The following is a 14,308-nucleotide window of genomic DNA, read 5'->3' as shown; positions in this document are numbered from 1 at the left end:
ACAAATAATGGACTTAGAACACTCAAATGTACAAAGTGGTGGACTGATTTGAGACGGAGAAAGGATTAATGAGGTTTAAAATTTCAAATATTTAGGAGCAATGATATAAAGGCAAATCAAACTATTATATTTTTAAAGCACTTTTGCTGATTTTTCTTTTTCATCAAACATTTTTGCTGGCACATATTTTCTGTTTATTGAATTTAATTGTCTTAAACCAAATCGTAATGACTGCCGTCTTAAACCAGCTTTGACTGAAAAATAGAGAGAGAGAAGTAACTTATTGGACACAGGATTATTCTAATGACATATGTCTTTTTGTCCACGTATTTTGTATGAGAATCATTATAAAAAGCCAACAAGGTTCCTCATCCAAATTAGTAGAATAGTAAGAAGCAAGAAATGGCAGACTTCGTCGTCGCTTTGATTTAGTGTCACATTTACTATTACTTCTGTGAAATATACACCTTTTCTGTGGATGCTCGAGGGTGAAACCATGTCCTAATTGACATTCATGTAATAAATTGCTGCAGTCTGAGAAAGGTAATGACCTATTCTAAGTAAACCCATGGCTGCTTGGGAGATGTTTGAAAGGGGATGCGGGTAGTAGCTTTTTGGCTCATGAATCCAAATACCTAGCTATTACTAGTAGTTAGTAGCTAGCTACCTATTTTCTTTTATTACATTTAAATAATCAGCAAATCCATTATAGTTTTTCCTTTGGTTAGCACCGAATTGTTATTTTTGCAGCTGTTTACTCTTTAGACTGTTCATGACAGACCTAGCTAGTAGGTAGTAGTAGCTAGTCGAGCTCTAATCTTACGTTGTCGGCACCTAGCTACCTAGTAGTAGGCCAGGCTAGCTACCTACCTGCTACTAGCTAGGTAGGTAGCTAGTACCTATACTCCTACTTAGGTAGCTGCCTAGCCTACCTACTAGTAGTACCTAGGCTAGGTATGCCCGTGTTAAAATACAAAAGTAAACACCTACCTACCTAGCTAGGTAGCTAGTAGCCTATACTTATACCAGCAACTGTTTGCTTTAATTTTCCTAAAATGATAATAAATCGTAGACCATGGTTAGAAATTCAGGTAATTCTAAGCGTCATTCAGCGGTAAGTAGACTACGGCAGTTGACGTTTTCCTACGTTATTTTACTTACTAAACAAGAATTTAAAGTAATAGCTAGCTATTTATTTGGACGACTGTAATTACCTAACCCCCAGGGACCAGTACTAAACACGGCGAAATACATTGGATGCCCCATTCCCTAGTGGATGTTATATTCCCGGTTACGTTTCTTGCAGGGTAATTCTAAAGAATAGTTCCGCACGGACTGCAAGGAACGTAACCGCGGATTGGGGCGTCCAATGTATTTCTCTGTGTTTAGTACTGGCCCCTGGGGGTTTATTACAATCGTCCGAATAAATATTACTTTAAATTCTTGTTCAGTAAGTAAAATAACGTAGGAAAACGTCAACTGCCATCGTCTACTTTACCGCAAAATGAGGGCTTAGAATTACCGAAATTCATATGGGAAGGGAGGTAGGTAAGTACTAGGTATAATCAGCCTTATTGACTTTTGAACTCAGGCATACTTTACTTTGGTTAGCCTATTAGGAACTTAATGAATGAGGTATCTGATCAATTTTCCCATGTAGCCTACCTAGGGTGTGAATTTGGTAGTGGGCTAGTACCTATAGGTCTACTGTTAATTCTAAAGAATAACTCCGCACGGATTGCAAGGAAGATACCTATAACCGCGAATACGACATCCACTAGGGATTGGGGCGTCCAGTGTATTTAGTACTGGCCCCTGGGGGTTAATTACAGTCGACCACCCAAAAATAAAGGTAAATTCTTAAGCAACCCGATTACTATAGGAAACTGTAATTTCCAAAGAAATACCCGTCGCGGAGTTATTAGGATTTACCGGTCTACTACTACTTACCTACCTACCTTGGTATGTGGGATTTTTTTTTTATGAAGTGCATATTGTCACCGCACGGTGAAAATAATTCCAATACTTATTCTCACCGCTGGCTGAGTGAGACGGTAGAGAAGGGAGGGAGGAATAGGTGGTTGCTGGTTATTGGTTAGGGGGCCAATGATGGTTCTTTCCATATAGGGGAAACAACCGACTGGACTAGCTGATCCAGTTTTCACCGTGTAGATCCACCCTTCGAAAAAGTACTTTAACACGTCCTGACACCGGAGATGGGCACCAGTCACGAGTCATCGGTGGTGAGAGCAACAGCTGGAGACCTCTGCTATCCTTTCGAAGTAGCTAAGTATATATTTTCTCCAAAGTTAGAAATTAAGGTCATATTTTGAGATTAAACAGAGGTTTATGAAAGTCTAGCCATGCACAGTACAAACATACCTCAATGACGCTTTTGAAATTTTTACTTATAACACCAACAATTTAGAAGATTGACACCATCTCGATGTTTGCGGAGTCGCTTGTGTCAATAAGCTTTCCATTCCACGTGCTAAATCCGCACAACACTTGTACCCATAGACGCTGGGCACTTTCTATACAACAATCGTCAACAATGACACCAACCGCGGCTTATTCAAGGAAACTACGATGTTTTGGTAGAAGAAGTAGCGTGCACCAGATAATTATTTAAATAAATAGTTAAACGGCAGTATAAGGTCATAAATTGCATAAATTTTTTACATATTCATGATTATTAATTTGAAAATATTCGTTGTTGAAAAAGTAAGTAGATTCCTGACTCAAATATTAACAGTTTTGCTGTGAACAATACCTATGGCATTGTTCACACTCTTCTATTGTTTATCAGTATTGCCAATTGGTATGTGATTACCCTCCAAATTGGGTATAAGACTTACACAAAACCGGAGAAATAAGTGAAATTAGCGTATATATTTGTAGTATATATACATAGAGCAATTTTATCATTATTGCATTACTATGACAACTAGAATTCATGGACGTAGTTTGTAAAAGCATCGGCACATGTGTGAAGCTCCACTAAATTGGCAACGATGAGTCATTTTGCCGTTGTCTGTTCGTATCTACTTTAGAAATAAATGTAATTTTGTGGGGTTAATTTGGTTGCAAAAGAGGGATAATAGACATGAATTAAATAAACATTTTCAAGTAAGAAAGTAAAGTTTAAATAATGAGTAAAGCTAACAATTAAGGGTATAAAGCTTTGCACCTCATAAACTGTGTACTCGTGTGCTGCCCATAACTGTGCTTGTGGAGTGAGCGCTTAGGAACCAGGAACCGCAACATAGTTCAAGTGCAATTTGGAGTGAATTAAGACCAAAACATGTATAATTACAATCAAATAAGCACTGTGGAGTTTCAGTTGTGATGGCAGTGAGGATAAAACCACCGATAACAGGTGAAAATGAATTTCAGTTCAAACCATGACCCCGGGAATAAGAAGTTTCATACATTCACTAATACTATAGGTAATAAAATGTTGTTTTATTGTGCTGATTACAACTGCAATCTTGAGTAAGATCAATAAACGTTACATATTTACGCTAACATTTTTCAAATGAGTGCTGAGAAGGCTGGGAAAGATGTTGGATCCTTTGTGGTTACGAACGGCACCTCAATCGGTGGACGCCTTATTGGATTTAAAAAGTGCCTCAAAAACATATTTTATGAAGACCTCACATGCCTATTTTAGTTCGTATGGCACTTTCATATATCACATTATGTTGACGAAACTGCAATCTTTTGAATGGTATACTTGAAGATGTAAGTGTATTCTTGTTTCACCAATTAAATATCGAGTGAATAAGGCTGATCCACAAGATGACGATGGATCCACTGCGGTGTTTCCCCCTATTTTTTCAGTTTTAGTGAATTAAAGGTAGCATTATTTATTGTATAATATTTGTATACAGTACTTATCTAACTGCGTTGATCTTTCCAGAAATATTTGAATTTGGCTAAACAGTATATGGAACTACTGAAAAAGTCAATGTAACTTTCTGTAATTTTTCCTTATTGTATCTCCCTTCACTTAGATTATAATTGGCATTATATATACATAAATCATCTAGATTGTTATTGGCATTATATATACATAAATCTAGATGATTTATAGTGCTACACAGACGAATCATGGCAGTATAGACAGTCAAAGTCGTCAGTTTCAGTTCCCTCTCAGGCGGACGTCAGCCAGGTAACCCCAACTCCCTACCATGACGTCACTCATTGTGGTAACCACTGGTAGACAGCCTCACTATTCACTCCAGATGGGGCGCGAATGCTGTCTCCTGAGATAAAGAGACCAGTACTTTACCAACTGTACTAGACATGCCAGTATGAAGTTGATTTAAGCTTGGATAAGCCATTCACATTGCCACAGAGGAGCATAGTGTATGATCCCACAGAGTAGCTTAGTATGTCATAGTATCAGCTAGGCTCCTATATACACCAGAACATTTAGAAGACCCAGACCCATTTGTGTGAGAACTATGAGACAAGAAAGGAGGCTAGAGATGAGCATAGATTGATAGAGATTATAGTGCAGGAAATACAAGATTAACAGAATTTCTGAGAAGTAAGAATGTGCTTAATCTATGAACTTGTTGGCGTGATATTAAAAGGCTAGGCTAGACTGTCAGCAGTTTATTGATACATATATACCCCTGGTGTCAGCTTTGCATTGAATTTATCTTCAATAATTAGTACCATGGATATGAAGGAAGCATGCAGTGCTATTCCTAATAAGTGTAAGGCAATGTATATCATTGGAAAATGACGTGGCTGTGATAAAGCGTCATAAATAGGTTTTCTGCTGTAGCTTGTTTCCGGGGCTTTAATTTGACAATGGTATTGACAGTTGTTCATGTTAAGGCAAAATTTTAACTCAAGTCAAGGATGATGCTCTTGGGGTGAAAAACACCATCAACAAGAAAAGAGGGATCTACAGAGAAATAGAGAAGTTCTTTCTCTGTTAATTGAACACCAGACTCACCAGCGGACCCATATAAGCCAGCTGTTGAATTATGAGGAAGAATTGCCCCTGCCTGAAGACCTCAAAAAGAAGTTGCCTCAGGAGAAACAGAATTCAAGGGAAGTTGAGGATGGCTTCTTTGGTTCAAGTAGCGACACAAATGTCAGTGTCAGGATCCAAGGGAAAAGTGTGTCGCTGATTAGTTAGCAGCATCCAAATTCCTTTCCATGGTGGGGAAAATTACTGAGGAACAGCAGTTCTTACAGAACAAATATTTAATATGTGTGGGACTAACAAAGCATGACTCAATTGTGTGTTAGAGGATGATTTTGGGTGAAAAGAAATACATCAGAGTTCTGGACTAGTTCTTGCTGCTACAAATCTAGTAAATGAAAAAGAAATTCAACCTTCATCACATATATAGTATCCTCCTTGTCTTCCACCTTCCTCTTCTCTACCATTGAGCACGTCAGTACCAACCATTAGGGAGGCACAGACTGTTGTGTACAGTACTACACAAATATAATTTTTTTTCCCTTAAATTTTTGTAGTATGTATATATTTACTTTTTTTAAAGTGACAGCATAATGTTTAACTAACAAACAAATTATTGTACTTGTGTTAGCAATATTAATGGGTTGCTTATGTATAGAATATCTTTGTAGTTATTTTTTATAGGGCTTGATCAACATACGTTGTTCTTCAACTTAGTCACATGTCTTGGAATGATTTACAATGTAGTATGAAGTATTATACTGTACAGTACTCTTTTCCTTGATAATAATTATTATAGATTCTAATTTTTAATATAACACAAGTTCATTCTACTTACAGGTATTCTAAATGCCAGACACAATGTGGCACGAGGCAAGAAAGCAAGAGAGGAAAATACGGGGTATGCTGGTGGATTACAAGCGGCGAGCAGAAAGGAGACGAGAATACTATGAAAAAATCGTAAGTTGAGCAGAAAAAATCACTTAGGACAAACGACCGTGTTATAACAAATATTTATTTGCAATACAGAAACTAACATCTGTAGATTCTAAATCAATTTGAGAAATTTATAAAATGTAGTTGGTTGTCAGTTGATGCTAGTTCACTTGGAGTAGTGACTGCTTCTGGTCAGCAAACCTAGAAGCATTGGCAGTATACTCCTGTCCTAGGCTTTCCACTCCACCTTGAGCCAGCCCTTATAGTGACTTCATAGGATGAAATAGAGAATGGATATGATAATTCCATAGCCATCACTGAGGTCGCCTCCACAGTCATCAGACGAGGTGTAGAGTTAATTTAATTCTTCATGGTATTACGCTCAGTATTCATAGCACTGAACACAATGAGTCCCATCGTTGTGTTGTCCTGAAAAAATGTCCAGCACTACGACGAAGAATATAAATCCACAGAATATCCAAAGGTAAGGTGAGGTGAGGGAGAGTAAATCACTCCTTGACGGTTGGTGTTGGACTGCTTTTCCCTTCCGACCGTGACTTCGAGGTTGCTTCGTAGAGTTGTTTTGGCTCGGAATATTCAGTTATTAGGTAGTTAGTAGTTATCTTTAACTCCTCTTTACTTTGGTTTGCACAACGAAGGTTGAGGTCAGTTAATTAGCACAATTTTATTTACAGTGATTTAGGAAAAATAAAGCCTCAAACATTAATTGAACAAACCGGAATTAAATTAAAACAAACAAATTAAAGGAAACAAATTCAAAGAAATTATAAAGTAAACTACGGAGATTATTATCAATTCCAAGGAATGTTTCTCCATGTACGGTAATTCTCGATCATAAACAAAATTTCTTAATCACCCAAAATAGCCATAAACTTTACAAAATTTTATAGGAATATATATTTAAATATATATTTTATACACTCCGAGGGGAGGGATTGAATTTTCATCTGAAAAAATCAATGGAAAATAAATTTAAAACAAAATAAACTTAATACGTAATATATGCAGATTAAATGTCTTCCCGTGAAAGAATCTCCTTAGTTTTAGCCATGCTGTCAATGGTCACTTGACATTAAAGGAATCAGGCTTGTCACATGACGCTTGACAAATCTTCGACTTTTACCTAACATTACTTTAGCCCCAGTAACTTCATTGTAAATATTCTTAGTGAGCTCTTTAACCTCTTCATTACCGAAAGTTTGTTTGGAGGTAGGTGGGTACCACCATTCAAGTCTACTACACCGCACCGGGTGCATAAAGGTGGTACGCGTAGTACCACCAAAACTCCTCTTTTCAGATAGGGACTTCCAATCATTCTATAATTTCGGTTTTGAAGAGTTTGGAGCAAAATAAACAGTATGACACGATGCCAGACGTATGATGAAAACCCACATATTATTATTGCTTTAGTAGTGTGTAGGTGACAGATGAACTGCGTCTCAACAAAAAATCACAAAACCAGACAAGCGTAAACATGTAATAACTTCTACCCAAGTAAAAAACCAGTTGTATCATCATTTACTGTATTTATTTATTTATTCACATTACATTTTACAAATAAAAGATATGAACACCAGATAAATGAAGGTAGAAATAAAGCCTTATAGTAACTTATATATATAAAAAAACCAAACCAGAGAAAAAGCGATTTTTTCTGAGGACAAGAACTTGAAAAATTAGTTTAGATATACCCTGATGCCCCTAAAGTTGTTTTCTGTGATGAAACTAATCTTAGAAAACGTAGAAAATGACATTGACCAATTTTTGAAAGATATACTATAAAATTTGCGATTTCCATATTTATTGGCGGGGCTTTCGCTTTAGTTTTTGCTCTTTTTTTTTGTTATTACGTGCTTATTTACGGTTCTATTTTGATAATACTTTATGTGCATGTTCCAGGTGCGATATACCAACATTCTGTAAGACCGAATTTCTATTCAAGACCGTAGTTTTCTCACCGACCACCAGTGTCCCTTGTACAAGGGACACTGAGTTTCACATTTTTTTTCATAAAATCATTTATTTTCCCTGTAGGATGATAAAACTAACAGAGAATATGCGTTATTATAGTGCTAATAATACCTGATAATTTCATTAGCTGTCTTGATTAGTGTATTTTTGGCAATATTTTTACGATCGGCACCCCTCCAAACTTGAGTCACTACCGAGAGATTCAGTTCGCAGCAAAACGCATGTTTACATTCTGCTCACCCACCCGAGTAAAGAGGGGTTAACAATTCCTATGGGGTAATCAATGGCTTTGGTCATAATTTCCTTAACAAGAACTAGATCTCCTACCTTTAACTGCTTATGTGGTACAGGTTTATACCTATCCTTTTTACTTGTTGCTTGATATACAAGATGGTTTAAAAATTCATTATTATAGATGTCTATCAGCTTAGATTGTACTTTAACAAGTTTTTCATAGGAGTTCCTTATCAAATCCACTGGATCAACTGACCAATCCGGATCTGAAGTAGTACCTTGCAACTGTGGAATGATATTCAATGTTACAAGATCACGGCCATATAACAACTTCTCTGGAGTTATGACTTCAGGCAATTCCTCCAGAGAATATTCCCTCAATGAGTTTAAAGGCTATAGGCCTGCGATTAATAAGGTGAACTGTTTTAGATACAATAAACTCAAAATCCTTGTATGGTAAAATGTTTTTACCAATAGCTCCTTGTATCAGTCTTTTAGACAGCTTAACACAGATTTCAACTAATCCCCCAAGTTCACTGTTACCCTTATAATAGTGGTCAAATTTGATCTCATTCATATTATGCCTTCTCAGAAAATCTTTAGTTTCAAAATCAGAAAGAAAAGTCTCTATAATATTGGATCCAGCAGTCATTTGAGTTCCCAAATCAGAGACAATATACTCAGGCATTCCAAATTGATAAATGTGGAGCTGCAAGGCTCTTGGCAAATCCTCAACCGAGAGGCTATCACACAGCTTTAGATTTACCGCTCTTGACCACATGCAACTAATTACAAGGATCCATACCTTTTCTTTGGAATTGTTCACTTTAACATAAAAGGGTCCCATATGATCAATGTAAATATTACGGAATGGGACATTTGATGGATCAATTCTAACCTCACGATAAGAACTTTGATTTAATTTAATAGGTCTTTCCCTGAACCTTTTGCATCCAATACAGGCCCTTATATACTTCTTTACTAAAGAAAATATATGGGGAATCCAAACAGTTTTCCTAATTTCTTGTATAACAGAATAACACCCTGCATGGTGTAAGCTAAGATGTGTGCGCCTAATTAACAAAGGAACTAATGGGCTACACTTTGACATCAGCAATGGAAAACCATACTCCCTGTATTTCCTAATTTTCTTAATTCTGTCACACTTACTTTTTACTCTCAGCAACCCTTTATCATCTTGGTATACATTTAACTGAGAAACCAAAGGTGGAATGTCACTTAATTTCTTTGAAGCAGAATTAAAGTACTCAAAAATCTCAGGAAACAGACTTCTCTGGTCCAACAGAATTACTCTATGATATGCCTCCCTGTAATAGTTAAAATCAGCAGAGTGAAGAAACAAATGAGAATACTTGTCTGGATGTTTGCGAACTAAGGAGGTTTTCAGACAATTTACAAACTTTAACACTAAAGCGTTAATATTAACCAGCTTACCAAAACTAGATACTTTTTCAGGAGGAATTAATTGATAATGATCAGTGCCTTGAATTTCAACATATCCTGCAAACTTTTCTACCCTTTCAGAATAATCTGGGTCTGGAACCAGTACTGTAAGAATATCTCTACTAATAGTGTTATCTGATGCATCAGTCAAAAATTCTGGTCCCGTGATAAAATTAGTCTTAGTTAACTGATTATGAGAAATAGGTCTCGTTACACAGTCTGCTGGGTTCTGTACACCTGAAACAAAAGAAAACTCCACCTGATGTGCTTCACACAAGTTAGCAATGTGTTCTAGTCTATTAAGAACAAACACCGAGCGTTTCTGCATTTTATCAAGCTTATGTACATACGAGTTGACCCAGCTAACCGTAACCAGACTGTCAGAGTACATTCGCAGTTTATTAATCTTTATAGCTTCAATGCACCGATCTCCAGCAATATCTTGATATATATCAATTAAGCACTCTGTACCCAAAGACAATGCTTGTAGCTCAAGAGACGGAATGGATTTTGACTCCAATTGTTTGTTGACAATCTTCGATTTTGACATTACGAAAGAAACAACATTTGTATTCAAGTTAAGAAGGTAAATGACGCAACCAAACATGACCTTACTACTGTCGGCAAATCCTACAAGATCATATAAATCCTCCCTATTTCCAACATTATGTCAACATAACTGGGTGGGGAGCGGAGCAGAGTTTGCCCTTGGATGACCTTACTACTGTCGGTCAAATCCTACAAGATCATAATAAATCCTCCCTATTTTCCAACATTTCTGTCCAACATAACTGGTGGAGCAGAGTTTGCCTGCCTGGCAATACAACGCCACTCCCTCACTTGAGAGTCTGTCAAGGTATCATCCCATCCCAAATTTCTTTGAACTTGCAAATCATGCAAAAATAGCTTTGCTCTGTTCAGAAGGGGAGCATTAAAATTGTACACATCAAAATGGCTAGCAATAGACTTCAAAATAAGTCTCTTAGTGTTTGCTGAAATATCTAAAATGATAGCCTTGGTAGAAATCTTATCAGTGGAACGATACCACTGAAGACCTAGCAGTTTAATAGGGTCAGAGGTCACTTTATCAAAATCATCATCAATATTCTCTTGTAGAGATGAAAAATTTGTTGCAAACTGTTGCAAGTTAAATCTATAAGGTTTGAATATATCATGAAGCACAGAATATGCCCACGGTCGCCATGAGCAGAAAAAAATCACTTAAGATCAGCTACCTCATCTGTAATGTATGCCCCATTGTCCATATACATTAGTTGATATACAAGAGACTTCATCCTGTTTATTTTGGAGTCCACCGCTTCATCCAATATCAAAATTTTAAAGAGGGCCAACATGAGAATTGTGGGACTACATCTTAATCCGAAACTCAACCTAGAACATTTATACCCTACTAATGAATAATCTGCTTTCTCAATATTTCTATACCAAAGAAACAGTAGCCTATTTTGATCATTTTCTGGCAAAGCAATTTGATTGAATGCCTTTTCAAGATCAAAGCATAATAAAAACTTACCAAATCTTAACTGTAGGAGAGCAGAGGCTAACTTTTGGTTTAATGAAGGCCCAGGAAATATTGCCATGTTGTGACTAACTGCAGTTGGGGATTTAGAACTTTTTTCATACAAATTAGAAAGAAAAACTACACGGCATTTAGTGGTGTCCCTCTCTGGTTTAAAGACCCCCATGAAAGGCATGAAACTATGCTCAGGATGATTATCCATAAAATCCTCAAGATTATCAATTCTTTCTATGATGCCTAATGTCTCCTGAGTCTTAAAGGTGTCATTTACTAAGGCTAATTTATCAGGTAGTTTTTCTAATTTAGATGTAAGGGTTTTCAACACTGATTTGGCTAATTTGTAGTTGCGGCCTAGCAGATGACTAACTTTTGGGTTCCATAACAGTGGCATACACAATCTTCCATCAACAGTCCTATGGGTTTCTTCTAAAGCATACTCAATAAGCCTGTCATTCAGTTCTACATTATCTTCATGATAGACCTCTGTCTTCCCCAACATAATATTTACAAGAGAGTTCTAAGCATTCATTTGTAGCCCTATTCAACTCAGATTCTATTATCTGACCATCATCATCAAACAGCTCATATGTATTAGAAGTCTCCAAGTCATTTAAAGCTGAAGATTCTACTGAAACGTTCTCTTTAGTTCCTGTTGGAAGTACATTTACAGCTTTTAACATATGTTGCAAATTTGACTTTATGGAAGAACAAGGCTTCAAGAATCTTAAATTGCTCTTTAATTTATTTATGTCTCCCTTTGAAGTAAATACCCAAGCATGTATCGAATAAATGGATGCATTTGATTTCCCAAATACTATATCCTTTTCAGGGATGAAATGCATGGATTCTGATCCTAATATAAATTTAATATTGTCTATCCTATCTGTAGAATTTAACAATCCCCGATCTGCTAGCTTGTATCCCTTTGAAACAAACCCACTGACTACTTCATTTAGCCTAGGTAACTGCAATGAAACATCAATTGAGGGAAGACAAATTGCACATACAATGTAACTATTGCTACCAATTGGCAACTCAATTTCAACTTGTTTAGTCTTATAACTCTTAGAGGAATTAATACCATTAATGGTTAAAGAAACTGCATTATTTAAAACTTTCAAATTTAAATCTTGAGCCAAATTTTTTTCAATGTAATTTGCTTGACATCCAGTGTCCTTAAGACCCTGAGATTTGGTACCTTTAATTGAAATATTAAAAGTTGGCAAAATTGTATATCCCTCAACCTCACAATTTAAAACTTCAGTTTATAGGCAAGCAAACACTACTGCTTTGAACTACCAGCTACACCTCCCATAACCACTCTCAGAGTTTTCTCAACTCTATCTGTACTGTTACTGGCTTTATTCTTTCTTTTTTCTTTTTCGGAATTTGGATTCTTCTTTTCCTACTGGTAGCACCTTTTTCATCGGGACACAAAAATGACATATGCCAGCCTTTGCAGCTTTTACATCTGGAATTAAATCTGAATCTGCATTCTGATAATATGTGACTTGGATAGCCACACTTTGAGCAAGCACCCAGTTCCTCCAATTTTTTTCTTTTATCTTTGCTGGATAAAAAGTTAGGACATTTACTCAAAAAATGGCTTGGATCTTTGCCTAATTTACTGCAAATGCTGCATTTACCTACTTTAGAGTCAAAAGAAACATTGGCAGCCAAGCTAGTAGTGTCAGACTTTTGTTTCTCTACTTTCTTACCTTTTTTACCTTGTAAATATCTCTCACTAGCATCAAAGAAATTATCCCTAATTTCTGCAAGAGATGGCCTAATTTTGTTAGTTATGGCAGTCATATGACACTTAAATTTCTCATTTAAGCCATTCCAGAAGAAGAACTGAAGAAACATGTCAACATCAATATTTAAGGTCTTAACGCTTGCTACTAAATTGCTTACTTTCCCAATATATTCAAAAGGATCATCATCATCTGAAAGTTTTATAGAAGAGATTTGCTTTATGGTATTAAAAATTTGAATTTCTCTTGAGCCTAAAGCCTTCTCTAGCAAAGCTTTTGCATCAGCATAACTCTGACTTTGAACATCCAAAGTGTTAATTAATGTGAGAGCTCTTCCCTTTACCTGTTGTTTTAACAACAATAACTTATCATATTCTGGGAACTTAAACTTTGAAAGGGTTTGTTCAAATTCTAACAAAAACTTCCCAAGATCTTCGCCTCCAGTACTATTGAAGGTTGGTTAAGGAGCATGAGGACACTTTAACAAGGACTGATGTGACTGATTATCTATAGGCAGATGCCGAACCTGAGGTAAATTTTGTAAAGCAGAGATGCTCTCTTGAATTTTAGTTTTGTACTGTTCACATGCATCAAGCTCAACTTCCAAAGCAGCTTCATCACAGTCAGTAGAAAACTTTGAAGTTTGTATTTTAGAATCTAAGTCAGATAATTTCGTGAAATGCTCTTCAAGCCTCAGTTTCAGTGTAGAACGTTCAATATCACTATATGATGAAAACTGATCCTTCCTATTGTAAATTTCAGTAACGGACTTTCTAACATATTTTTTCGTGATTTAATCAATACTCGGACATACGTCTTATGATAAAGATCCTTGAACAGGAAAAGATACCAAATGAGTGGCGTGGGAGTATATTGATCCCAATTTTTAAAGGGAAAGGCGATGTCCAAGAGTGTGGTAATTATAGGGGCATTAAATTGATGTCCCACACTTTGAAGATACTGGAAAGGATGATGGATGCTAGACTGAGAAGAAGTACAAATAGGTAAAGAGCAGATGGGATTTATGAAGGGAAGGGGAACAACAGATGGTATATTTTGTCTGAGGCAAATAATGGAGAAATTCGGGGAAAGACAAAGGGACCTACATATGGTATTCATTGACCTTGAAAGGCTTATGACAGAGTCCCGAGACAAGAGGTATGGAGGAGCCTGAGGGAGAAGATGGTGCAGAGAAGTATGTGCGATTGATACAAGAGAGTACCGGAATGTATTTACCAGAGTGAGGAGCAGTGTTGGGGAGACAGAAGGTTTTGAGGTGAGAGTAGGATTACACCAGGGGTCGGCTCTGAGCCATTATCTTTTAACATAGTGATGATGTTATAATAGAGGAAGTAAGGGAGGGGACAGTACCATGGAACATATTGTATGCGGATGATATTGTTCTGTGTGCAGAGAGCAGGGAAGATCTGGAAGTGAAATTGG

At 36.6% G+C, this 14,308-nt stretch overlaps 1 protein-coding gene across 1 annotated transcript in view; it reads left to right on the top strand.

Annotated features, from left to right (window-relative positions):
* Positions 1-393: 393 nt before the first annotated feature.
* LOC135198609 (CLK4-associating serine/arginine rich protein-like) overlaps positions 394-14,308 on the top strand; it is a 162,916-nt gene continuing 149,001 nt past the window's right edge. Inside the window, exons 1-2 of the mRNA XM_064226349.1 lie at positions 394-543; positions 5,786-5,905. Coding sequence (XP_064082419.1) covers positions 5,795-5,905 — 111 coding nt within the window. The 5' untranslated portion in view covers positions 394-543; positions 5,786-5,794. The remainder of the gene's footprint in view (positions 544-5,785; positions 5,906-14,308) is intronic.

The sequence above is a fragment of the Macrobrachium nipponense genome, chromosome 23, assembly GCF_015104395.2.
Source record: "Macrobrachium nipponense isolate FS-2020 chromosome 23, ASM1510439v2, whole genome shotgun sequence".
Lineage (NCBI taxonomy): Eukaryota > Metazoa > Arthropoda > Malacostraca > Decapoda > Palaemonidae > Macrobrachium > Macrobrachium nipponense.
Note: the sequence above shows the minus strand (reverse complement) of the source record. Positions and strands in the feature narration are given on the sequence as shown.